The 27,899-nt window shown below is 42.6% G+C and overlaps 1 protein-coding gene across 1 annotated transcript in view; it reads left to right on the top strand.

Moving 5' to 3' along the window:
* Positions 1-228: 228 nt before the first annotated feature.
* The window catches only part of AQP9 (aquaporin 9), a 251,486-nt gene continuing 223,815 nt past the window's right edge, over positions 229-27,899 (top strand). The window contains exon 1 of the mRNA XM_085643756.1: positions 229-453. Coding sequence (XP_085499882.1) covers positions 352-453 — 102 coding nt within the window. The 5' untranslated portion in view covers positions 229-351. The remainder of the gene's footprint in view (positions 454-27,899) is intronic.

Below are 27,899 nucleotides of genomic sequence, written 5' to 3'. Positions count from 1 at the left end.
ATTTTTCCTAATTCTGGATTTGAGTGCCGAGAACCCCTCGCCACACTGGGCCCCGGTACCACTGCACCTGCCGCACAATTGACAGCTACGCCCCCGTCTAGCAGAGCGTGGGTAGGCTGGACTTTTTTCAAATGAGCTTGGAGGTCAGGCAGAGTAACGCGGTCAATGACACTACAGTGAAATTATTTGGCTGCTGGCGCTACATAAACCCACCCCTTCAGCTGTGCGCAGAAAAAAGATCCCGTTTTCCATGCATCGTCCTTCGTGCTGGCGCGTGACACTGACAACTTCGACCAGCCCTGCAGAGGAAGACAGGCGCGTGGCGCTCGGCGGGCACCGCATACAGAGGCCATGGGCACGGAAGCCAAGAAGAGCCTGAAAAACAGACTCGCACTGAAGAGCAGTCTGGCTAAGGAGACCCTTGCTGAGTTCGTGGCCACATTTGTATTGATTGTAAGTAGAATGGCCTTTTACTCCATCCACAGTCTGTGTTAACGTGTTATTGTTTACTTTAGCAACATTCCTATTTTATGTCTTATTTGTCGATGCTTATGAAAGAACACGTTTTTAGAACATTTCTTGCACCTTTTTACTTTAGAAGCGTGTGAGAGGTGCACGTTTCATTTCTTTTTGCTTCAGTTAAGTAACATTGTCTACTTAGGAGAAAGGTTTCCTTGTTTGCGTTCTAAAACACGTTTATAGGTGCGCCCAGATTTACAGAGCTTTACATGTGCCCATTTGACATGCAGTTTTTGTGTAATCCTGGGTAATGGAAAAATGCCAGTGTTCTGCCTCAGCGTGCCCCGCCGTTGCATCATTGTGCCACGAGCTTGGCACACTTCCTTCCGTTTGTAACATCTGCAGAACTTCTAGAAGTGTCATTTTGGTCAACTGTCTGAACACGAATCGAGAATGCACTTTATTTAACTTCTTATGAATTTGTTGGTGCTGTATGGCAAAGCCTCCGCCGTTATGCTGAATGTGAGTGTACCTCATCTACAGTGAAATAATACTATTTTGCAACGAACTCTGACCATACTTTATCTTAAGCCTGCAAACACTGACAGAAGGCAAATATAATTAGTAAATTACAGAAACTATGCATTAGGCAAATTGTACTTAGCAATTGTTAGACCTGTCATCCGTAGGTTGGCCTTCCTCCAAACCTTTTTCCTGGTTACCTCCTCTGTTTGCTGTATCTTTTTGTTGACCTTAGTATTCTGAGCACTTTTCCACTGCTAACCAGTGCTAAAGTGCAAGCGCTTCTTCCCTAAACATGGTGACATTGGTGAATAGATGATTGGCATAATTAGTTTATTTAAAAGTCCCTTGTAAAGTAGTGTACCATATACCCAGGACCTGTAATCTAAATGGGACTAGTGGGCCTGCAGCACTGGTTCTGCTAACCATGTAAGTACACTTTCAAACCTGTCTCAGCCTGCCATTGGAAGGCCGGTGTGTACAGTTTACTGCTGCTTCGACCTAGCATTTAAAACCACTCGCTAAGCCTTAAACTCCCCTTTTATTACACATAAGTCACCCCTAAGGAAAGCCCTGGGTAGCCTATGGGAAGGGTGCTGTGTAACTAAGAGGTAGGACATGTTCTTTTAAGTTTTACATGTCCTGTAGTGGCAAACAGCTATATTCATTTTTCACTACTGTGAGGCCTATTCCTCTCATAGGCTAGCATTGGGGATTCCTTAAAACACTTTAAACTGTAATTCCTGATTAGAAAGGAATAGCTGCATCATGTATCATATCTTTGGAATGGTAATGATAAATCCTCTTTACTGGTAAAGTTGGATTTGACATTACTGTTTTAGAAATGTCACTTTTAGAAGGTGGACATTTTTCTGTTCTTACTGCTCTGTGTGCCTTGAAGCCTGTCTCCAATACACGTCGGGATGGGTGACAGCTTCACTTTGTGCATTCCCTCTTGACAGCCACACACATAGGAAGGGTGGGTGTGATAGAGAACTCATCTGCATTCATCTACATTCCGATAGCTCTTCCTGGGCAGGAAGAGGGAGGGGAAGCTGACACACCTCAATAGGCAGTGTCCTGTGTCCTCCACAAAGGGCCGATTACCCCCAAAGATAGCTTGGCAGACAGTGCTAGGATGAAAGGGGACCTGTGCACTTCAAGGGCCTGCTTTGGAATCACTCCTACTTCAAAGCCACATTTAGGTATTAGTCATGGGGATCTGACTCTACAAAGGCAGTACACTGCTGGACCTGTAAAGAACTCTGTCAGGAGTAAAGACTGCTGTACTACAAGGATTGCCACTTTGCATGGCTGCTGCTCTGAAGGAACTGCTTTCTGCTTTCTGAGCTGCCTTGCTGCCTGTTGATCTCTGCCCTGCTGAGGACAAGGACTGGACCCATATCACTTTTCACCCCAGAGTGACTCCAAGGGCTTGCTGGTTTACCCCCTGTTCTGAAGTCTTAGGGCTATCAAAGACTTCCTACAACCCTGCAACAGCACTTAGACTCTGCCATCTGTGAGTCTTGCCCTGCCAAGTGGTTACAATCCAGTCCTAGGCACTTGAAAGTTGATTGATTTCGGCTGCCCAGAATCATCAAAATCAATGCAGTGACAACTTTGTTCAGATCGGAACCAACACTTTGGCCTTCGATGGCGACGTAGGAGCCGATCGATGAAATCGCCTCAAAAGACTGCGCAGCTCGACACCAACCGACAGTGCATCTCAATGACGACGCAGCACCTGCATCGTAAAGAGGTTCGTTGACAAACTCTTCACCGACTGCATGGATCGGTACCAACACTTCGCCCCAATCCTCAAGATTGATGCCAATGCTGCATCTCCTCGACTCCTCCCATCGAGTCTTCGGCGTTAACGCGTGCTGCATCCACGGTACTGTTTCAGCAGCACCTGCATGAGTCCTGAAGCTGGCCTGCCCTCTATCGCGGTCGGCCTGATCTTTGGGTTTGTCCAGGTCCAATCAGATCTCAAATAAGTCTTTAGCGCTATTGACTTCTAAGCACTACTTTTAGATATATTCTTTGAACATTCATAACTCCGGATCTACTTATTGGATTTTTGTTGTTCTGGTCTTGATTTATTCATAAAATTATCCTCTATTCATATTAACATCTGTGGAGTATTTTTGTGGTAATTTCATTGTGTTACTGTGTGTGTGTGTTGCACAGATACTTTTTACTTTGCCTCTTTGGATGTGCCTGACTGCTCTGTGCCAAGCTACCAGAGGGTGAGCACAGGTTATATTTTAGTATGTACCTAGCTCATCCTGACTAGGATTCTGGTCCCTGCTTGGATAAGGTGCATATCTCTGCCAAAGAGAGACCCAGTTTCTTGCAACAGTTAACACATTTTCAATAAAACAACTGTAGCCTTGAATATTTTAAATGTTGATATTGTCTAAAAGTCCTATCAGCGAATGGATAGTATTAATACAGTGGCCTAAAATAATTAACCTCTGTATATAGATTTCAGTAAGAGTTCTATAATATATGCCACATGAGATACAAGGCTAGATCCGCAAACCACTTTGCATAATTAGGCTCTCGTTACATGTGGCCCTAAGTGGTATCCCGGGGGCAACTGCTCTGAGCCATTCAAAGTTTCCTGGTGTCTCTAGGCTCAGAATTACTGTTTCTAAAATCTCCAGCCTAATAATTCCAGTCCCACAAACACCAGACCTGAACCTTCAAGCAGAACAGCGAGTGTTAGGTCTGTTTAGCCCCAACTGCCCTTTAACTGCTGCTTGGTGTGAGCAGCAAATAACCCCAACACTAACTGTGCCTTTAGATCTCACAAGACCCAAAGCATTTTCCTCCAAAAAGCTGCCACAGTGGATACTAATTTGGGCCTGTTATGCATTCCACTCCCATAACTAAAATGATAATTAGAATATTCTGTGTAGATTATTGTTATACCAGACATCAACAATAGTTTTGATTGTTTTCTTAAAAGAACTGTATCACAAACTTAAAAATACTGTATGAACTAAGATTGCGAAGAAAAGAAATTTCACTGAGACATATATCTTACAGAAAGAGGTATCACATTTACTTAATGCATAAAACAATGTATCTCAATTAGTTATGGGCCTCATCACCTCACCACACACCTTCATTCACTACTACCAGTCTTATTTTTAACTTTTTAACAATAAAATGTATATATTGTATTTCTATTTCTTATTTTTCACTCATTTAATTTTAACCAAAGAGTTGCATGCCAGTACCAAGCACTATAAGAAATATAAGGTAATTTAATCACACACCTCACTTTGCATGATCTATACATTGTGTTACACCTTAGGAATGAACCACTAGTGATTAAGAGGCCTCCAGATCTCTGCATGAGGGGAATGGACACCAGCCATTGATGGAGACGTGCCTTACATTATTAACTCTCCTTTAAAAAATCACATTCAGTCTCTGCTCTTCACACATGGCGGTGATCACACCTGCTCCTATTTTCAACACCTAGCGACTTACTACATCCAGATTACCTGTATCTTTGCAGCTTTGAGAAAGCCCCAGGCTTTATAGCCTTTTAGGGGGTGAAACGTATGTCAGGTGCTAACAGACCACCATTATCATATATGAGTAAAAGAAGCTGTTGGAATAATTCACATTGGAAGAAACAATTTGTCCACAAGCAAAAATAAAACGGAAATCTCAGAGTGATAACAAAGGACTCGGAGCATTCTTTATTACATAGGTAGACACACTTAACTTTCTCTATTAGTATACCACTACTGAGGCTAAGTAGGTTAACACCTGATCAAGTACACTACCCCCAAGATCTGGACCTTGATGCTTACCATTGTAATATCTTAAATAATATTTGCAAAAATATACCACAACTGTGTGTAGATTTCTCCAATGAGGCATTTTTTGTTGACAATATTTCAAACATATTTATGTATGACTATATTCTGATAATGCTATTCTGGTACCAATGCAGCTGAAAGATCTCCCTCGGAGAATCACCTCACACATTATGTCTGTTCAAGTTTCATAGATCACAATGAGGTGCATCTATGAACTGAGAATTTAAAGGCTTGGATAATAGTCCAATCCCAACTTACCTACATACTTCACAGTTCTGGGAATAGGCTATTTTGGACTATGTCTGAGCCTTTTCTGGACTACATCTGTGATCCAGACATTCTGGGTGTACTGAGCTACTTCTGGGTTACTACTGTGCAAAGTTTATCTTTTGAGTGGTCAAGCAGAAATGTTTGTAGGGGACATAGTATGTGTTAGCTTCTTAAGAAAGCTACGGCAGCAATTCCAGAATGCCATATTTATATTAAGGAATGCATATAATTCAATGTTAGCTACTAGATTTATCATAGTGCTTTTATGTACAAAGGCAATTCACCTTAATGTAAAAGTATCTGAATGCATACTTCCAGAAATGGACTACTTGGTAGGAGGTAGCTTGCTCAATAACATATCTTGAGGTTGCCTAAAGAGGCCTTGCATTGTAATGCTTGGATGGGGCAGCATTCGTTTAGTCCAATACACCCACCAGTCCTGATATTCCTACTTACTGCCCTGAGGAACCAAGCAACACTGTATTGGGCAATCAGGTGTACTGTGTAAGAAGGGCTCAAATTTAAAATTGATCATTGAAGCAGCTTGTCGCTCGTTCACAGCTCTTCTCTTATGTACACTGGAATATTTTGTTCTATTTACTCTAGTCTCTAATTTGACTGATACTTTGGGCACCAACTAACTCTAGGTAGTCTTGAACTTGTCTTTCCACCTCTCCCACCATTAATTTGGCAATGATTGAAAGAATTTATATAGACCAGGCGGGTGAAGGGTTTGTGTAACATCAACTTTATGTTTTTTAGGTAAATGCGTAAACACTTGTTCTAAAAAGGCTGTAAATTCACAGGTGAACCCATCATGTCTAGTATATCCGGTGTCAAGGCATCTACATATAATTTAATTAGAAAGTGATGCCTCTTCTGCAGAGGGTCATGGTGCTCTCTGCTTCTGCTTTAGTCGGAGCAGGTCTGCTGCCATTGTGCTATTGGATTGGCTTTGGTGCATCTCCTGCTGTTTGCACCTTGATGTTGCCCCAGGGGTTGTGATGAGGCCGCTGATGAAGTAATGTTAGCCAGGTTCAAACAACTCAGAAGTGCAAATACGCACCTCGATCACATGTGCAAAGTCCACGTTTTGTGTGCAAGCATTCATCGACGTGTGTGGCTTTAGTGTGTTTTTCTGTGTGTGATCTGGACTCGTTCCAGCATTATTCTTATCTTTATCTCTGTCTGCAGTGAATCTTTTCTCAGTGAAAAACATGCTTCTGCTTTGAATGGGTGTTGTTCAAGAGTTGCCTAAATGCCATTTTCATCAAAAGCACCAGCACTTACTCGAGCGCTCTGATGGATGCTTGAGCACTTTAAAAATGATAAAAAACGATTCAAAACTAAATGCTGAGATTCCTAATAGATTTTTTTTTATTGGAGCTATTGGAATGTAGTAGTCAACAGTCCCATCACAGGTGTCGGCAGCGCGTGCATTAAATGCTCCTCTATAAATGGAGAGCAGATACAGAAACATGTGGCTGGTCTACAGGTCCTAAGTGGTGAAATATACATGTGACGTGGTATTTCCATTGGTGAATGGATGTTTTACAGGTGTTCAGTAACTGATTAACTCTCAGCAACAAGTTTGCCAAGTTTTGGCCAAAATTACTCTGACAGATTGACTGATTTGGTAAATGTACAGAGCTTGCATACATTGCATGTAAGTGTTCGGCTATCATGATGGGATGGTGCCTGCTATGTATGGTGACATACAAGTCTTGATGAGAAACCGTGGCTCGTAGCAGTGTATTTCTGATACCGCAGACACCACAAAATAAATAGGGTACAAACGTGAATCCCATATATCTTATCTGTAAATTTCAGGGTATGCAGCATACCACCAGCACAACATCGAGTTAGACCAGGTGAAGGCACTGATAGGGCATTTTGGATGTTTCAGATTTAATAACTTCTAAGAATTCTTGAGTAGGGAGAACCAGGCTTGCTTTTGTCACTGGACCGTCTAGCTGCCTGTGTCATTTAAGCCCACTGACGCTGCAGTTTACCAGCAATGACAGAAGTTTCATATATGCACTGGGGCGGTTTGCACCTAGTGCAGGGATTTTAATGTGTGTACAATCGGGTTTGTCTGGCCTTGAAGAAGTCAAGGGTAATTTTCAAAAGAATCCTTAGAGTCTCCACTTCAATTTAACATGTATTTAAACAAACCAGATTATGTCTTCTGTAAGAGTGGCTAACTTGTCACATTTATTGATGAGAATCACTGATTCTTTATATTCGACGCTCAGCAACTTTAACCACAGTTAGCTCAATTAACACTTGATCCGAAACTGTAAACAAGACAACTGGAAGATCCTGCAAGTCATCTAAGATGAATATAATGCATACAAATTCGTTAGTGTTTTGCTTCACTGCAATCTTTCCACGTGCACCCAAAAAGTAAAACCGCTGATTATTTTCTTGGACTCTATTGCATCACTTGAACTCCAGATTACTGCAGCATAATCTCCCTACTTCAATACAAACCTTTCCTTAAAACTATTATTTAAAGTGCACGTTGGGCTATATCACCACAACTGTTTTATTTTGGTGATATTTTACTTTGCCATCAGGACTGTCCATATCACATAAACAGATTCGTATTAGCAGTATTTAAATTTGTCAATGCTAAATACTTTGCTTGGTGTTTTAATTTTCAGCTGTAACTAAAAGTGGGTGCTTGGTGTTATCACCAAAGTACATCGTATGATGTGTTTTTCGTTGTTACCAACAGTAATTGAATAATTCATATTTTGCACAGAAAAAATACAGCCAAAAGGTTTCACAGTGAATAAATTAGTATACTGTAAACACAAGCCTGTTTTCCTAATATGGCCAAAATTGCAGTCAAATATCACTGAAACACTAATGTTGACATTATATTGCCCCTGTTGCTTACGCAATGATCAACCGTGTACGTAAGACCATTGAGAAGGTATGAGCCTAGCTACAGAGCACTGTATAAAACAGTGAGGGTGGAGTAATTTACAATAAGATAGCCATAACAAGGGAGGAAGATACAAGGAGAAGAGAATTCTAGCAGATTAGAAATTGGAAATTGATTGTCAGCAGGGAGATATTAGCAGATATCAACGACCAACGTCTCCATTAATTCTCCAGACTCTTTATTGGATCCAAGTGACTTAGTAGATACATTTTAAAATCTTTTTACTCAGAAGACCCTTCATAAAAGGGATCTGCATTCAATCTTAGTTACTATTCTTCCATAACTGACAGTCCACTCTCAGCGAAGGATCTTTCTTTTTCCATGCATGACCTCTTTAGAAAAAAGACCTTGCGTTAATGGTTTATGCAATACTGGCCACGACAGAATTGAAATACACAAATATCGTCAAGAAATAATCCTCACAAAATATCGTCATCCTATATTTAACAACATAAACAAAAATATAGACTACAAAATATAGTTGTACAAAATGCCTAAATTACCGTAATATCGACAACAAAACTACAGAAATAGAACATATTGGTGTTACAATAAATATATGCAACACTACCAAAAATAATGAAAACAAGAGCAACAACAAAAATATACTTAATAATACATAAAAAACCCGATGTTTAGATTATATTAACAAGCCATAAAAACGATTTAAAAAAAATATTACAATTAATTTATTTATCATATAACCACAACATAAATTATTTACAAAGATTGTTGGACCTTTCAGCCTTTCGGGTGGTCTTTCCCAGAACTTTTTACCCTCACAATCCAGCGGCTCCTCGATGACAAATTCTCCTCCACAGACACCGACTACAGCCTTGCACTGTTGAACGTAACCTTCTCAGACAATTTTTCTTGAAATCTCTTTTCCGTCCGAAGTGCCAACAGGGCCCAATCCCCGTCTTCTATCTGATCCATGCTCCATATTTTTCAACTTTGACCCTGTCTCGCAAGATGTCTTTGGTTGGCGCTTTTGATCTTTTAGGGGCTAGTTTTTATCTTAAACTTTGAAAAATCATAACTCCAGTACTACTGATTGTATTTTTGTTGTTTTGGTGTTTAGCAATTTATAAACATTTTCTCCATTTTTAAAGTGGTGTGGGATTTTTCTTGGGTTATATTTTCACTGTCACTGTTTGTGTGCTGCAAAAATACTTTAACCATTTCCTCTTTGTTAAGCCTGACTGCTTTGCGCCAAGCTACCTTAGGGTTAAGCACAGGTTAATTTTGTGACTTTCATGGTTCACCCTGAAAGGGATTGTAGCTGTTGCGGGTTAACACCCCACTCAACAAAAAACTCAATTTATACACAAATATTTTTATAACATATTTTAAATTAACATTACATTGAAAAATGTAGATATCATTAAACAACATGCAATATACAAAGTAACATTAAACCAACTTCTACTAAACCTTAAAAAATATTTTAACATCATATTCACCTAAATAAACGTGAATACATAGAATAAAAAAATATTTATTTAATTAACACATAAATACTAATTATCGCCAACCAAATGAGAACCAAACTGAATGCAAAAGTGTAAACATCAAACAAAATGTCCAATGAAATTAAACTTAAAACACACTAACCAATGCATACACTTAAATTGCCACTGTAAAAAGGACACAAAATGGTGCTTTCATTTGCAGCAAAAATGCCAAACCTTGAAGAAAGTGACACTGTCAGCTTACATACAGAACAAAGAAGAATTTAAATCCCACAAACTGCACGCAACTCTGAAAATTCAATAACATAGAGTAAATTATTATTAACTAAATAATATGATCAGCCACAAAAAATAAAATAATGCTTTTTCTTCATATTTCCCTAAGATTGGAACCATAAAAGGAACAAATCCAAAATCCACAAAATGAAATAAATAAATCCACATTTCCAAACTCAACAAACAAATGTTACAAAGTAAGTAACTTAGAATAGAACAACCCAAAACTTTGTAAACGTTAACAATAAAACTAGCATAAAATTAGCCCTAAATCTAGAAGAAAAAACAATTTTTAAACATGTAAATCTTACAAATATTCTTTTTTTTAATCAGGCCATAACTGAGCACCTGCCCCATACATTTCGGAAAAAAATGAAGACCTCAACAAATATTTCTAGAAAATATATCAACATCAAATCTGTAAGTCTAAAATGTAAAACATTGTAGTGCACTTGTAAAGGTTCATGTAATTATTACAAATATTTAATAAATATATAACTTTAAAAATTACAGATATAATGGCAGCCCCACTTGCAAATTAATAGGCTGTTCATTTCCGTCACACAAAGAACATCACACTGTTCCATTGTGTATGCAGCCATGCTGAAAATGGGGCAGGTGAGACAGGGATTTCTCAGCACGTCAAAAACATCTCTAGAAACTTCTCCCTACTTTAAAGACGTCATCAGGCACCAGACCCACTATTCAGTTCATGTTCTGGACCTGGGGAAGGACTCTCAGAGGAATGCCTGCGGCTGTGGCCTGCTGTATACTTTGGAAGACTGATTAGCTGCACCTGGAAGGACTGCTCTCTTGCCTTAAGCCTGCCTTGAATTATCAGAGGCCAACCCTGCTGCTTGAGCCCTGGTCCACTGCTTTAACCCAGACCTACCAGAGTGACTCCAAGGGCTAGTTGGCTGGCCTCATGATCAGATTCTCAGGGACCTAAAAGGCTCCAACCACATTGAACCCACACCTGGACCTAGCCTGACTGAGTCCTGTCCCACTAAGTGGTGCCTCTCCAGGCGTGAACTCATGGAAGTGGTTCTCTAGGTGCCCAGGTCCAAAAGTTGGTATTTATAATATTTTTGGGCTAAAAAGTGTGAGAACCGAGAAGAGACCAGTACCTACCTGCTTGTTGATCCAGTTGAGGTGCATCAATGATTGGCCAGACTTCGCAGCAGCTCCCACTATGTTCTCTGCAGCAGCAAATCCTGTCCTTCGCAGAAGGAGTATCCAGTCTCATGGAGCCCTCATTGGCTATAGCCTGCAGCTTCATTCCATTGGAGCTTTTCCTCACACCCCCTGTCCCCTGAGGAATAGGAGGACATTCCAATGCAGTTCCTACTTTGATTTTTATTGGCCAGTCTTTACCTTAAACTTTAACGATTCATAATTTCGGTTCTGCTGATTGGATATTTCTTGTTTTGGTGTCAAATAATTTATGAAAATCTACGCTATATTTCTAAATTGGTGTAGGAGGTTTCTTGTGTTGTGCTTTCACTTTATTACTGTTATGTGCTACATAAACACTTAACACTTTGCCTCTAAGATAAGCCTGCCTGCTTTTTGCCAAGCTACCAGAGGGTAAGCCCTAAATAAGGGCCTTTAGTGGTTCACCCTGACAGGGATTTTGTCTGTTGCTTGTGCAAGGTTTCCACCCCACTCAACCAACAACCTCATTTCTCACATTGGTGCTCAGCGGAGGGGTCCAGGACTTCCTCACATTTTGTGTGTCTGTGACTCTTGCCTGCAAAGATGCAGTTGGATATGGAAAACATTAGCTGTAGACATGGCCGGCATTGTGCTATGATTTTTGCCAGCCAGAAAAGAGTAGGTCACCAAGGGCCAATGATGAAAGATTACACAGAATTACGTGAGAATGTACCTATTTCCATAACACAAAATGCACCTTTGCATCCAAAATGCACCCTAGAATGTATTTTGTGCTTAGAAAATAGTGCTAAATGCAGCAGAACACGAACAGAAGCAGTTTCTTGAGCTCTGTTACTGTGCTCTTTGGTAGGATTTACACCTCAAATTACTCTAAAATACACAAACTAGCATAATTGTATGATTTACTCACAAGAGTGAAGAAAAATTACTTCAATTACTCCGGCGTAATTAAAATTTAACCCAGGCCTAATAAAAAAAGCTAGTACATTAAATACACTGTTTTTTGGGGGTTCTGAGTGAAAGAAAGAAACAAAGAAACAAAGAAAAAAGGAAAAAGAAAGAAACAGACAGAGACAAAGAAAGAAAGAGGAAGACAAAGAAAGAAATATGAAAGACAGCATGAAAGAAGGAAAGAAAAAAGAGGAAGTGAATCACGACAATCGTGGCGGCTGTGGGGCAGCTCCCTTGCTGAACAAAGTGTAAAGTGTAAAGCCTCCTTGCCACCAACACACATATAACCTGAACAATGGCTGTGTGGGCCTGGAGCTGAGGGAGGGAGAGCTGAAAACTGAACATTCTGTGAACTTGGTGATAGTTGGTGGTGACTGGGTACCCCTTCTTATGTCCTCGTCGCACACCATGAACAAGACCTCTGGTGAAGAGGGACTGATAGGCACCCCGGACCAGGTTGGTGCCGAGGGTGGACACAGATTCTCTCTGTGCCTGCTTCTACCTCGCATGAAGTCTGAGCCCCTACAATTTGTCCTGAGCATGCCAGCTGCAAGTGCTACCCTACCCCAGTGGGACAAGCAAGCCAGGTGCAATACATACCAGTCTCACCTGACACCACAACAGCTGGAACCATGGGGCAATGTATGTCCCAAAAGGCCCACTCCTCCCAAACGTGCATTGATAAATTCACCATGGGTCCAGTGGGGGGCCATGCAGCTTCTAGACGGTGCTCAGGGTTCTGATCAGGCCTGAATCTAGAGACCTGTCTACAATCCTGCAGGCCAGTCATGCATTGCAGGCTGAAGTAGAGAACAAAATTGCAGAGGTTCATATCGATGTGGTACTGCTGCGCCAAGACAAGCACAACTTGGCTGGCAGAGTCACAGCAGCTGAAGGCCATATGTCACTGGTAGAAGACGACTTCTCTAAGTTGAAAATGAAGGCCACTAGACTAATGTCTGAAACTGCAAAACTACGGATCGGGCAGAGGATGCTGATAACTTGGTTGGTGTTAGAGCAGCTGCACAGAGCATTAACACCCAAATGGCCCACAGAAGGCCCTCACAGGACTATGATCACCTACTTTCTAAATTTTACTGACAGGGCCGCTATCCTCTACAAGACCCAACAGGCCAAGAAACTGCACTACCAAAACTCTAAAATAATGGTATTCCCTGACTACACCAGAGCTGTCCAAACTTAATGGAGGTCAAGCAGGAACTAAAAGCCATGAATCGGTCCTATATGCTCCTGTTTCCCGCATGACTGATAGTGATTTTTGTAGGCAAAACTATATCTTTTGTCAAACCAGAAGCTGTATGGGACTGGCTGACTAAAGATAGGTGTATCCAGGAGCCCACTTAATTTACCCAGAACCCCAAAAACATTCTCCTGGTGGGGAGTGGCTGCCAACTGGTTCTCAAAGAGGAAGGGTCCAGACCCGCTCCGGCAAGGGCCACGGACAGAATGCGGCCCAATTGCCCTCATCAGGATCTGTTATGTCCATGTCGCAACTGCAGAACCTGCTCCACATGTCACAGATGGATTTGACATACCCTGGCCCTCTAACACATACAGCAGATTTGGGGGACTTACTCCGCCTACATCCTGATGACACCCAAACCTTAGGCTGATGATACGCTGCACCCCTGATGCTTAGAACGAAACTGAACTTAACTTTATTCTGCATGGCAACTAGTCAGAGATCCTTCCAGGATGGAATCCACCAATCCACGTCTAAGTAGAGTAATGTTTAGGGATGATGTTCTAGTTAAATGGGTGACAGATGCTTCGGGGGTGGAAGCATGGGGTTGTGGGATGTTTGGAGGTTTGTTTCATTTCACTGTGTGGGTTTTTGTTTTCAATTGTTGTAACATTAATACCACTAAGCTACATCAATACTCAACTGATTATTCACCCATGCACCCACATGACGACTGTCCTAGGCTCCTGTTACCCTATGTGAGCACCGGGAGGCATCGTTACTGGCCATACCTATCTACCCATACCTGTCGTGACAGATGTATGGGTCTCATCCTGGAACATTCGTGGGCTGTTAGACTGCATTAAGTGGTCTGTGGTCATGTGCTACGTAAACCGCTTCCTTCGGGTGGTCCTGAAGCTTCAGAAAACACACTTACTGGGCACCCAATGCCCCTTCCTGCGCCTTTATTGATATAATAGAGTTGCTGGCTTTGCACCGGGCTCTGGGGGGAGGGGATTGGCAGTTCTCCTCCACGACTCGTTTCCTATGGTATCATCTGAGTGCTCCACGACACCAATGGCAGATATATTGCCATATAGAGTAGAGTAGAGTGGAAGGACAGAGCCATAATCTACTGTGTGTCTTTGCCCCTCCCCCTACTGGTAAGTGTTTTTTTCAAATCCTAACAAATTTTATCCCCAAATTCCCACACGGTACCACAGTAGTAGGGGGATTTCAATGGTGTCCTTTATCCCCTCATTGACTCCATCAGCATCTCCTCAGGAAATAGGTGCACTAGGGCATGTCAACTATCCAACTGGGTGGATACTCTTGGTTTTTGCGACATATGGAGGCTATGGCACCCTCAATAATGACAATACATACACACCTCAAGGGCCCATCAAAACATGGCGCAAATGTTTGATGCTTCCTTTCCTCTGTTTTGTCCTAGGAATTTTAATAATTATTTTCTCTTTTGTCAGATCTTAATAATAAAAAAAAAATTTCTTACTTACTTACTGATTCAGTGGTAAAGATGTTCCTATGAAACAAATCCAGCCCTGGCCAAATTGCCAGCTAGCTATGTATGACGGGGGGTTAGGCATGACCAATCTTTACTTGTATTACCTGGCATCTCATACCCTTCTCATCAATGACTGGTTTAGTGGGGGCTGGTCGGACTTGGCATATAGTCGAGCTTGCCTCGCTGGTGTTTGAAGCTGTTACGGCACCCCAGTCCCGAGCACTCCTTGAGGTCACCAAGGTGGTCCTTCTCTGTTGGCGTGCAGCTCTTCAACGTATGGGCTGGGACTCTAAACTTGCAATGCAGACCCCCTTATGGAAAGGGACCTGACTGTGTGACAGCCAACTAGTAGGCTTTGCCGAATGGGACCAGACGTTCTCCCTATTTGAGGACGTCTGGCCCGGTGGCCATATGCACTCCTTTCAGGAGCTTCAATCGAACTTTGCACTGTCGTCCACACAATTCCATAAATATCTGCAATTGCGACATTCACTTAGGGTGCACATCACTCCAGACATGGAACTCCCGAACCAAGGCCATCTACTTCTCACTGGTCATTAAGGCCTCAGACAAGTTTGTGCTGCTGCAAACCCAACAGGAGAAGTTGGTCGGACCCTTGGAGAAGGAAGACTGGCAGGAAGTCAGAATGATTCCTTGCATCATAGCAACCTCATCTAAACTAATATTAGTGCAAGTATATCACCTCCACTCTGCCTATCTCACCCTATTTACCTATTTTGGGCGCGTCTCCTCCCCAGCCCCATATATTTGAGATGTCCCCTCACATCAGACGACGTCTATCACATGGTAGGGACATGCCCCTTAATTCCCGGTTACTAGGGTGAGGTGAGTCTGACGCTGTCATGGATTCTTGGATGGGAGGTGGAGTTGTGCCCAAAGATTGCTCTACTGAGGATTTTGGAGGGGATGGGGGCATGAAAGCCGACCAAGAATTAACTGGTGTAGATACAATGGTTGAAAAAAGAGACATACCCCAGAGATGAAAAATGATCACTCAATCAATCAAATCAGGGTTCTTGTAGAGCACAGCTAATCACCCGTAAGAGTCTCAAGACACTGGGGGGAGGGTTCTGCAGTTTAATCAGGTCTTGAGGTCCTTCCTGAAATTAGGCAGTGACAGTGATTGCCTGAGATGCAGAGGCAGGGAGTTCCAGGTCTTCGCAGTGAGGCAGAAGGATCTTCCTTCAGGCGAGGTCTTGTGGATCCATGGGATAGTTGCCAGGACCCAACGTGCAGACTAGAGATGCCTGGTCAGTGTGTAGAAGGAGGGACGGTGATCGAGGTATTTGTCGTACCATGCGGAAGAAGTGGAGCTCAGTATGAGGACTTCCGTTTTGATGGAGTTGAATTTGAGGCAGCTCTTCTTCATTCAGGCTGCAACTGCTATCATCCCGTCATGGAAGTTGCTCTTAGTGGCTGTGGGTTAGTTGGTGAGGGAGAGAATCACCCTGGGTTGTGAATAGATACCTATTATCTTTCGGGGGAAGAAGGTGGCAATGTAGTCACAGAGGTCTTGGGAGGGGGAATGTCTTTGGTGTCCGTGCAGGGTTTGGCTAATTCTTTGATCACAGTGAAGAGTTCTTTGCTGTTGAGTGTGTAGCAGTTGATGCATTCCTTTATGGCAGTTTTCTTATTGGTTCTGATGAGGTGGTGATATGTGGTGATGGCAGATTTGAAGGCTGTGTGGTCTGTTGAGGTCTTGCTGCTCCTCCATCTTCTCTTGAGCCATCTGCAGGTATGTCTGGACTCTTGGAGGGTGGGGGAGAGCAAGCTAGTTTGTCTGCTTGCTAGAGGGTACTCTAAGTGGGGCCAGTGTGCTGGCGCAGTCAGAGATCAATCAGTGGAGATTGCGTGCTGAGGCGCTGACGTTCATGGTGGTCGGCAGTGAGGTTTTGCTGAAGGAGGCGGTGAGTTGGTCTTCGAAGACCTTGTCCCAGCTTCTTCATGAGTTGAGGTGGGCACGTTGGTGTTCGGAGGGTTTCGTGAAGGAGAAGTGGAATAAGTAATTGTCTGTCCAATGTAGTTCAGAGGTGTGGCTGGCAGAGATTTTGTTGCTTGCGGAGATGGGGGTCAAGCGTGTGTCCTGCTGAGTGGGTTGGGGAGACCAGTTGTTTCAGCCCGATGGTGGCAAGCTTCTCCAGTAGGAATGAGGTGTTGTGGTTGTTGAGGTTGTCCAGGTGAAAGTTAAGGTCGCTGAGTAGCATGTGGTTCGTTGAGGCGAGAGCATTGTGTGCAAGAAGTCAGCTATGGATTTGCTGAAGGGAGGGATGAGGTCCGGGATGTCTGTAGACTTGGAAGCTGTGCAGTCTGGCGTTCAGGTTGACTTGATCTGGAAGGAGAGGTGTTCCATGTCAGGTGAGTGATCGTCGGAGCTAGTTGTGGGTTCGAGGATGTTTTTGTGTACAATGGCAACGCCTCCTATCATTTGGTTGATGCCATCCATGTGGATGATTTTGTAACCATTCGGGATGATGGTTGAGATGTCTGGGGCTGTGGTGGGGTTCATACAGGTTTCCGTGAAGAAAGCGAATTTGGAGGGGATGGAGTTGAGCAGGTCTCTGATCTCCACAGCATGTTTGTTGAGGGCTTGTGTGTTGAGTAGGATGCCGCTGAGGTGAGTGAGTCCAGTTCTTATAGGCCGTGTGGTCAGTGAGTGTGGTATACGGAGGAAGGAGAGGGTACAGTTGTGGCATGTATTGTAAACGCAGCTTGGATGTCCTTCGGCGACATGAGTTGGCAGGCAGTGAAACGTCCTGTTTTGAGTGCGTGTAGGAGCGTGGTGTCATTACAGTGAAAGCTACAGGGATCAGGGTCCGTGGCACTGGGCGCAGTCCAGACACATCCCCTTTCGTTAACAAAAAAACCCCACATATTTCTATTTTTGAAGAAACTTCCTTATTAACACTCTACCCAACAAAATGTATGTACAAACATAGTCATCCAACTTCCTCGGCAGTGTTCTCAAACGTTTACTTAGGGACCTATCACCTGGATCAACATCAACCCGCTCCCCATGTCGAGGTTTGACCTCTTCCAATATCGAGCGTGCAAGCAGGTTCACTTCGCTGCATTCAGACACTCACAATACATTCCAGCATTTCCCATCCGACAACATGAGCAAATTATCTCGCTCCTTCACCACTTTCTTTGATATGGATAATTCGAAAATCCCTTTCTTGACCGAGGGCCATATGTAGGAAGCCAAATTGCGATCGCAAATGCTGAAATTCGCCGAATTTCAGCGTTTGCGATCGCAATTTGGGCAGTGAGCTATGTAGCACACAAAAACCCACATGCAAAATAAGGAATCGGAAAATTTGCGATTCCTTATTTTGCTAATGCATTTAAGGAATCCCAAATTGCGATTCCTGATGCAATGTAGGAAGCACCCAAGTTGTGCGAATTTGGCTTAAGGAATCGCATATTACCACCAACTTCAGGTTGGTGGTAATTTGCGATATCTTTGAAAAATGTACTTTTTTGCATTTTTCAAAGTGCCATGTGGCGCACATACATGCCCTTAGCGCATGTATGTGCGCCACATGTGCACACATGTTTATTTCAGGGGTGCAATAGGGTGTCCTATTGACACCCTTTCAACCTTGAAATTGCATTCTCAATTTGCGATTCTCTAATTGAGAATCGCAAATTGAGAATGTCTTCCTATTCATTCCTATGGGCCTTCTAGCCCATAGGAATGAATGGCAAGGTATTCCTTATTTGCGAATCTCAATTTGGGATTCGCAAATAAGGAATGAGTGGGAATCGCAAAATATTTTGCTAATCCTACCTACATTGCGTTTTGCAATTCTCTAATTGCGATTCCCTAAAAATTGCAATTAGAGAATCGCAAAACATGTTTTACCTACATATGTTCCTAGAACATACACTCACAAACATTCCTTTCTCATTTTTCCTGCCTCCTTTTTTCACTCCCTCACAGTGTCTTTGTTCATAACGCACCTGATACTGTTCTACTTTTGTTTGCAGCTTCTCATTGTCTATTTATTTCCGAACCCATCTCACCATCCACACTCGCATGGCCACCGTGCAAGGCACTCTACCATTCAATAAACTAAATGGAGTTGGGGTAGTTCTGTAGTTCAATAACATCTCCTTGACCTGCTTCTTCCAACATGTATTACTTGCCAATGCTAATTATATGCTCTTGCCCAAATTAGACCATTTCCACTGGGATGATATATTGTCAACCTGTTCCATTTGATGCCCCACCTCTTAAGAAAACAACGGAACTCTTCAGATACAAATTGTGGACCATTATCTGTGAGAATTTCCACAGGAAACCATTCCTTGCGGAAAATGTAACTACAAAAAGCAATTACATTGATAGACTTCACCTCTCTCCTGAATGCCGCCTCCAGCCATTTGGAGTAGTAGTCCATGAGTACGAGTGCATATTTCTCAATCACTCCTAACTATCAAATGGACCAGATGTGTCCATAGAAACTTTCTCCCACACCCGGCTGAGTAACTCCACAATATTTATTGTAGTTTCTTGCAGCATATGCGACGTATCACTATGCATACAGAGAATGAAATCCCAAACAAACCTCTCTATCTGCCTGTCCATCCTTAGCCACCAGAAATCCATCCTGACCTTTCTCTTCATTGCAGACATCCCTCCATGACCTTTGTGCAACAACCTGCCGCATAAACTATCTGGCACAACCTTTTTTTCACACCTTCTCACAATTCCATTCACCACTGATAGCTCCTCCCACATATTTCTATGGACCATCAAGTCTATATCCGAATTCCAACCTTGGGTTTTTGGTAATCTTCTCCACTTCCCACACCAACACAGGATCAACACTAATTATCTCCTTCCATTCAGATTTTCCTACAGCTTGACACACCTCAGATAACTCTGCCACGTCCATTCTTCTTCTTCACACACCTCCAAACTTAACTTTCCTTATGCTTTTTTACTGCCTACCCGGACCACACCGTTATTGACGTTACAGTCACTTCAACTTTTGCAGTACCCAAAACTGAGAAAGCGTGCTTGTTCACAAGCTCAATGTCGAGCACTATCGTTTGAAATCTGTCAAAAACAGTACCTTATTAAATTGAGTTTAAAACGGGGAAAAAACAATGCTACAACTGACCACATGACGTGATTCTCACTGATGTTGTAGAGAACCCTGTGTGCATCAGTGAGGTGCTCTCAGCACTTGTCTTCTCCATTCACTTGACGGAAACGTCTTTTCAAATACCCACAGGGGACACACCTTGAGGCGTCTTACCCGTGTATGTCTGTCAGCTTCAGCACACAAATCAACTCTGCATACAGCTGTGCGCATCAATGAGGCAACAGTGATGCTTCCGTCGACTGTGCTTTGTGGTTGCTTGGCCAATAACCAGCACTGTAGCTTCACTCTTTTACCTCGAGCAAGCTGTTACCCTGGAAATGACTGCCAACTCCTTAATAGAACAATGCAATTCCACAGCTTCTCCAATGCGCAGGCCGTCACGAGGGAAACTTCTAGACATCACAGCAGATGAGACTCGGTGCTACACCCACAAGCCACTTCCACAACATGGACGCGGAGCGACCATTTCACCTCTTAAAAGGTGCAGCTGGAAACATGCTCTTGCTTTTTTGAAAGATGCCACCACAAGTAAGCTCTTCTTTTCAACGCTAGCTGTAGATGAGATGTAACCACTTCACCTAAGTCCACTGTTTGGCACCTCCACTGAGCGACACACTGGGCGAGAGGGCTTTGCGTCAATAGGCAACATCTTCTTGTCTGTCCCAGATAACTCCTTATGTTGTAGAACTCTGACTGCACACACCAAAGTCCAGATTTTGACATAGGTGTACTTGAACAGCATTAGCAGGCCAGGGTATTTTTCTAGGCCTGAGCGAAGTGACCAAAAAACTCTGCTGCGCTACGTGGCGTTTTGCAAGCTGTGGAGTGCGTAATATTGCACTGATTTTTAGTGCCGTTTTTCTTTCTCACACTGTATAATCAAGGCAAACTGCACCACATGCAGCGCAAGTGTGCACTACTTCTTGCTGTGGCTTGAGAAGATGTTCTACTCTAGTAGCAACTTCCTCAACGTGGACAGATGGTTTCTCAGCGTGAGCAGTAGCGGGCATCCGTGACCACCCGCATTGAGAAATCTCGCTGGGAGGTTCTCTGGAGTAAGATTTTCCTTGCTCGTGCTCACCAACTTAACATTGGCGAGCATAAGGGAAGAAAGAAACTCTGCTCCACTCCACAGAGGTTTTCAGAATTCTGCGCTTTACGCAGAGCACAAAGTGGGCAAAACTCGTCAAACTCCTCAAGAGGAGCGGAATTTCATGCCCAGGCCTAATATTTTCCCTCTCCGGCAGAGGTCACATCCTTCCTTTATATATCAGCTAGCTCAATTTAAATTCAAATCTCACCATGGTCCTTGCCACGTCAGTGTCCTCTTGAATACCATCCCAGCCTCGTCGCCAATTTTTGAAAGGCAGGACAGGGTAGGGGAGGAGTTGTAAATGATTTATTGAGCTCCTTAAAACAACCCCTGACCAGCCTCTGATCCTCAGCAACTCTATGCTCCCAGCTGCTCAGTATCCACAAGCTGGATTCCAGTAGTGGAAGCATCCTGTTGCCTAAGAACCGCATCTAGTAGCCAGGCTTATAAAATCATAGAACAACAGTTATTCCACAGTTTTCTTAAATTATTGAAATAGGTGTTTTACAGTGTTTATACAACTGCTTACAAACAATATGTGAAAACCGTGTTTTTGAAGTGCTTACAAAAATTGTTTCATTTATTGAAACGCCTACATCACAGTCACACTTCATTTGTAGGAGAAATACTTCATAATGTATATATAGTATGCTCATCGAAGTGTGTGCAATGGACTATGACTTTATTAGGGATAATCTTTCAGTGTGTTTCTTGAATTTATATATCGCCAAGTCAAATTGGGTCACTCTTATTCATATTGCCCCGCTTCTCAATCTTTCTCATTTTCTCTTTTTTTATGTCTGTGCTGCTACTTTCACTCTCATGGTAGTAGAGCTCTACCTGGGTTACACTCTACTGAAGAACTCAAATTTATTATGCTCATGTATTGTTTAAGAAGCCAATCTAGTTAGAGGCCATTGAGGTAATCTGACCTCCAAATATTATAAAAGAAATGGACAGATGGAAATATCACAAGATAGTATTTTGTTTCATACACTTGATTTTTAAATCAGCCAAAACATTATTGTTTGAGAATTCTCTCCTACTGGCTTTAAGCCCTTAAATGCTGACTTTTCCACCAGGACCATTATGTGATGTGTGATGCAGTTCATTCTTAAGTTTTCGCAACTTTTTTCCGCAAAAGATATCCAGGCCAAATTCCCATCCTTTTTGCCCACATGTTGGTATTGTAATAGTACAAAGTGTTTGTCGATTCCCCAGGAGGGAAACGATAAAATAGCCAAAATGTAAAAATTCTGTTTTTGTTTTGGGAAAACTGAAGAAAAAGATATGGGTACGACTGACTATGTTTTTTCGTAAAATGGTATGGAAAAAGGGTTTGCAGCACTAAAGAATGATGGTTGAGTTTTCCTATTTTCTTGTGGTTTGTACCTAGTTGTAGTTTGTGGAAGAAATAGGTATCAAAACCTATTGGTGAACCTAGAAAACTATGCATTTCTGAAGATTAGATACAATTCTAAGTTCTGCAAGGGATTATATGTGTAAAGCGTTCATGGTTATCCCAAAGAAACTAAACATTGGAGTCATACACTAATAAAAATAAGTAGGGAAAAGTAGAAATAGGTGACTACATTTTCATTTGTAATTTCTTTACACAATGGCAGATTTACATAAGTAGTAAATCATTATGGCTGTCAGACTCTTTTGTTTTGTTTTGTAGTGTTTGTTTTTTGTCTAAAGCGCACAGCACCCAAAGCCAACTAATGAGCTGGAATGTATAATTATTTAACACAGTGTACCAACCATGCATCAATTTATATAGTAACATTTATTGAGTCAAAAATGGGTATGAAGGAAACTGATCCTTGGCTTGGTTTTCCCCCTAACTTTTTACCTTTAGACCTCCTGTTTTCGCTTACTTTGCTTTTGCTAGGCTTAGGACTCTGTACACTTTGCCACTGCTAACCAGTGCTAAAGTGCTTGTGCTCTCTGCTTAAATTCATGGAAACATTGGCTTATACCCAATTGACATATTTAAATTACTTATAAGTCCTTAGTAAAGTAGCACAACATGTGTCCAGGACCTGTAAAATAAATGCTACTTGTGGGTCTGCAACAGAGATTGTGCCACCCACTTAAGTAGCCCTTTAAAACATGCTTCAGGCCTGCCATTGCAGCCTGTGTGTATAGTTTTTAAACTGCCATTTTGAATTGGCAAAATAAACCTTTTGTCATGTCCGAACATGCCTTTTAGACATAAACATCATTTTTACGTAGGCCCTGGACAGCCTAGAGGGTAGAGTGAAATGTATTTTAAAAGTAGGATATGCACTTTTAAGCTTTACATATCCTTGTAGTGAAAAACTCCTAAATTATTTTTTCACTACTGTTAGGCTTATCTCTCCCGAGGTTAACATTGGAGTTACCTTATTACATTTAATAAGCTATATTTCCAAATGGTGACAGACATTCAGTTCATTTTTGGTGTCTTTAGAATTGTAATGAAAAATCCTAACTTGTAGTGAAGTTTGATTTTAAATTATAATTTTGAAAATACCACTTTTACAAAGTTGCAATTTTCTTGACTTAGCCCTTTAGTGCCTGTAGCCTCTACTTGGGTCACATGACTGGGTGTAGCAGACATTTGAGCTCTGTATATTAGTCCTAGACAGCCACACACAATAGAGAGCTTAGGTGTGCCTGGATGAGCCATCACTGGCAGGATGGGAAGGAGGTCCTCGTCACAGCCCTATTTACACTTGAATCAGTTGTGTCCTGCCTCCACACAAAGGGCTGTATACCCTCTGTAGTTAGTCTGGAGCTAGGACAAGTGAAGCAGAATGCCTGGGGACTTCAAAGGGAAATCTCAAGAAACATATTCCCCGCTTCAAAGGCACAGCTGGATATGAAAACTGGACCTCAGACACTACCACTTAAGTACACTGCTGGACCTGTGGATACTCTGCCAGGAAGAAGGACTGCTGTGCTGCTGAAGGACTGCCACCCTGCTGGAATTCTGCCATGCTGGACTACTGTCTTGCTTATCTGGCCTGCTGCCCTTCTGCCTGGGGAGAATAACTGGACCTGCACCTCTTGAACCCACACTGACTTCAAGGGATGGTCTGCTGGCCTCCTGTGCTGAGCCACAGTGACATTACAGGCTCCTAACCACCTGCACCAGCAACCAGATCCAGCTGAAGCAAACCCCTGATGCCCTACATTACAATATTTCTCAGGGCACCCAACTGGTGAAGACTGCTTCTTGACCTCCTAAACAAAAAAGAAGTGTCTTTAATTTATAAAACAAATACTGAACAACTTTCCCGACACACTGCTGACATTAAAAGCAGAGTGGGAGTGTGAGCTAGAAGAACTTGAAGAGGAATGGGAAGAGGCGATGCAAAGCCCACAGGAAATTGCCATAAGGATGGGTTTCCACATAGTTCAGTTTCGGGTCTTACACATGTCTTATTACTCACAATCACTATATAAAATAGGTAGAAGTCTCAAGCAACAATGCATACGAGTCTGTGGCCAGCAAGACTCCTTCTTCCATATTCTCTGAGACTGCCCCCAAATCGCACACTATTGGAGAGCAGTAGAAAAATTAATGGCACAAGTGACAGAACTTCAGATACAATGAATGGCTCAGTGGTTTGAGCTCAACATATGGGAATATAAAACTGCTTGGTAGGAGGTTCTATAGGGTATTGGAGCTCCTGGGCAATACGCAGGTAAGTATACTCCAGTACTGAGTGAGGATTGCAGTGCATAAGAGTAGGGAGAGCCACCCTCCTCCCCAAATGTGTGGATATCCACTGGTAAAACAGAACAGTCCCCTGCACACGCTAACAGTATATAAATTATATCAATAACAGTGTGACAAAAGCTTGAGTCTTTGCTGGAACATGCACTGGTGGTCAACCAACACACATGGCCATTAGCCAAGCTGCACTAATTTTCTTATTTTTGAGAATTCATCAATCTGGTTATAAAAATCCTTTTTTTGACATTTATTTTAATTCTAATGGGATGTCCCTTTGAGGCCAAACACATGGGCCTGGGACTGTTTCCTAGTGCCATTTTTGATTTAATCTTTTCCTACATTGTGTGCGGTGCACTATGTTGAGGAATGGCAGCTGCAGCAGCCAATCAAAGCGGGCAAATTTGCAAATCTACAACTAGTCATTCCACAGTAAAGGAGGAAAAGTTCCCTCGTCCAATAGCATGCCTATATTTTTTTAATTGGATTCATGAATCCTCTTTAGATCTGCAAATTAACGGCTCATATATTTCTATCTTTTTTCAACCCTTTATGTGTTTGTGAACAATAATCCTTTGGAAATGAAAGTCATAAGTGTCACTTTTTAACATCCATTTATTCCCCCTGCTTGATGAAACCGTACGAAACTTGCCATAAGACACCCAAATCAAACAAACATTTTTACTGGAAAGTTTAATGCATACCAACCTCATTAGGAAAACAAAACATTTATTTTCAGTGGAAACTCCCTTACCATAACTACACAGGCGCTAAGGCTGCCTATGTAATATCCATTATGCATGCAGATGTGCATAGAGTGGTATGCTATTTATTGCCATTGCTGATCATGGGAGGGACCATTATTCACAAGGAGTGAAGGCTACAGTGGGTTATGATGTTTCTCCCTCATAGATTGGCAGGTGTTTTTTTTTTACTCCCTCCCATACCCAGGCTCAATTATTTTTTGTAATCTCTCCCAATGTTTACATAGGTTTGGCAGTATATGCCTTTCGGCATGGTTAATGTGAGTGATACACCACGTTGCACAAGGAGGTTAGTTTGTGACCCGCCCACAGTCTAAGCCTTGCCCAGTGACATAGGGTGTTGTTTAAATTAACTAACCTCCCATTCATTAAGAACACAGGTGATGTGTGCCCCTCAACACTCCACAAAGGGCAAGAGGATGCTTTTAAAGCAACCATTGGTAAACTCAAAATGTCTAGCCTGTTTAATGTGAGTGCCGAGCTGTTGACTTTGCCGATGCTTTTCCATAGTGGTTACAAAAAAGTGAGAGAAAAACATTTCAAAATACTTGAGGAAAAGCAAACATGTATTGTTATGGAATTTTAAAACTGTACATTAAAATCAATGTTTTTAATCTTTATAAATGGCATTATTTATTTTTCAAATACCTTCACTTTGGAAAATATGAACAGATTTTAAAAATAATAAGTAAGTGTCAAAATGTAAGGGTTAGCACTAGCCAAAGCCTTATGTGCTTTTCACATGATTCAGCTATTTGGTCCTCTGCTGTACCCAGGTGTTGTAAATTAAGGCAGAATGTGATTAAGCATTTACTGAAAACATTAGTGTTTCCCTTTTATCGTGTTTTCCTCATTATGTTGGCCGAAGTCCGGACTCCATTTTGTATTGACATGCTGCCATGTGTTCATCACGAGGAGAGTCCGACTTCTGTGTTAGTTGCTCTTGTAATCTGCCTAGCAACAGGTTATAAATAGCTCTCCCTTGTCCGTCTGGCGCATGCCCAGACTTGACCACATCTGTTATAATTAGCTTTGCTTGACCATGTGTGTTTGCGGGCCCAAGGAGTGTGTTAGCTCCGCCCATGTATTGATTCGGTATCGAGAATGACCCTAAATGGTAATGTTCTTCAACTCTGTGGTATCCACCCACTCATGAGCCCCTTCGCTGTGTATAAAAGGGGACTGTGTATGCAAGTTCTGTGTGCTACTCCTTGCAATACTGAAGAGTGTTGTGTGGATTGTAGGACCACCCTTAAGGGTTAATAAACGTTGTTTTTGTACTTCGCAGTTTCCGTGCCAACTTCCTTATAGATTTCGTTACAGAAGAGCGAACCCTTGTCTCTTGCGGGCCTAGCTGGGGCTTGTATTCATCAATTGGCGCCCGTCACGTGGGGCTCATCGGCGACTCGGATGCTCGAAGGACTGGTCGCGACGAAGGTGAGGAGTTTGGCCAGGGACGTGATCACTGCCAGCGGCGTCTTAGCCTTGGCATCCCGAGGTTTTTCTTCCTTCCCTTCCGAGCTGACCATCTGGGTGGCGCCGGTCATCGACTGAGACCTCTTCTGTCGGTCCTGCCGTGAGAGCCGTTTGGGCGATTGTGGAGCTTGGCAGTTGGAACCTGGACTCTTGATTGGTAAGAACCGTTGTACGGTACTTGCTCCGAGTTTTGAAGCCTGGTCTGGCTATTTGAGTTTGATTGATGGTGACTAGTCATATTTTGAATTTGTCTTTGTGAAAATATATGCGTTGCAACACATATAGGCAGGTAATGTGGAGAAATTTCTCCGGAGCTGTGTAAACTTTGAACGGCGCAACGATTAAGTGCCATTTTTCTTGATAATACTGCATATTTTGCATTATTCCTAGCATGCCTGCTTTTAGCGCACTTCGTAAGTGGTGCTGCTGTCTTAGGAACCGGTTGAACCTCGAGGAATCTGCTCCAGCTCCCCCAGAGGGGACTCCTAATAGGGATATGTACGTGAAGCATGGTCTTTCTTCCATAATGTACAGCACGTTATGGAGGAAATATACTAGGAAGGATCCTGAGTTGCGATGGCCTTTGTATGGATCGTTTGATATACGTAAGATTGAGTATGTGGAACAGTGTATGTGTAAGCGACGTGCTCGTCAGGATATGTTTGAGTGTGTGCGATTATGGGTGAAGGAAGTGCGTGAGCGAGAGAAACGTGAGAAAGCGCTGTTTGATAAGGAGCAGCGAAAGAATGATCATATGCGAGCGCAGGAAGCGAAGCGTCGGGAGGACAAAGAGCAAACGGACAGACAAGAGAAAGAGCGTAGGCTACAAGTTTCGGGTCAATATGTTGTTCGTCAGCCGCTTTATCCTGTCCTTAATAATCCTGATGACGATTTTTATTTACTAGATCGCTCTCCGCCCCCTTATGTTGGCGCATCTGCTCCACGGCCGCAAGATTCTGGCCCGGCTCCGGGTAAGGTCGACACACGGTCCATGTTATCGGCCGAGCATATGGCTGAGCTCCGGAAACTTTCCCTTCGTGCACTTAAGGGCAAGATG

The sequence above is a fragment of the Triturus cristatus genome, chromosome 3_1, assembly GCF_964204655.1.
Source record: "Triturus cristatus chromosome 3_1, aTriCri1.1, whole genome shotgun sequence".
Classification (NCBI taxonomy): domain Eukaryota; kingdom Metazoa; phylum Chordata; class Amphibia; order Caudata; family Salamandridae; genus Triturus; species Triturus cristatus.
Note: the sequence above shows the minus strand (reverse complement) of the source record. Positions and strands in the feature narration are given on the sequence as shown.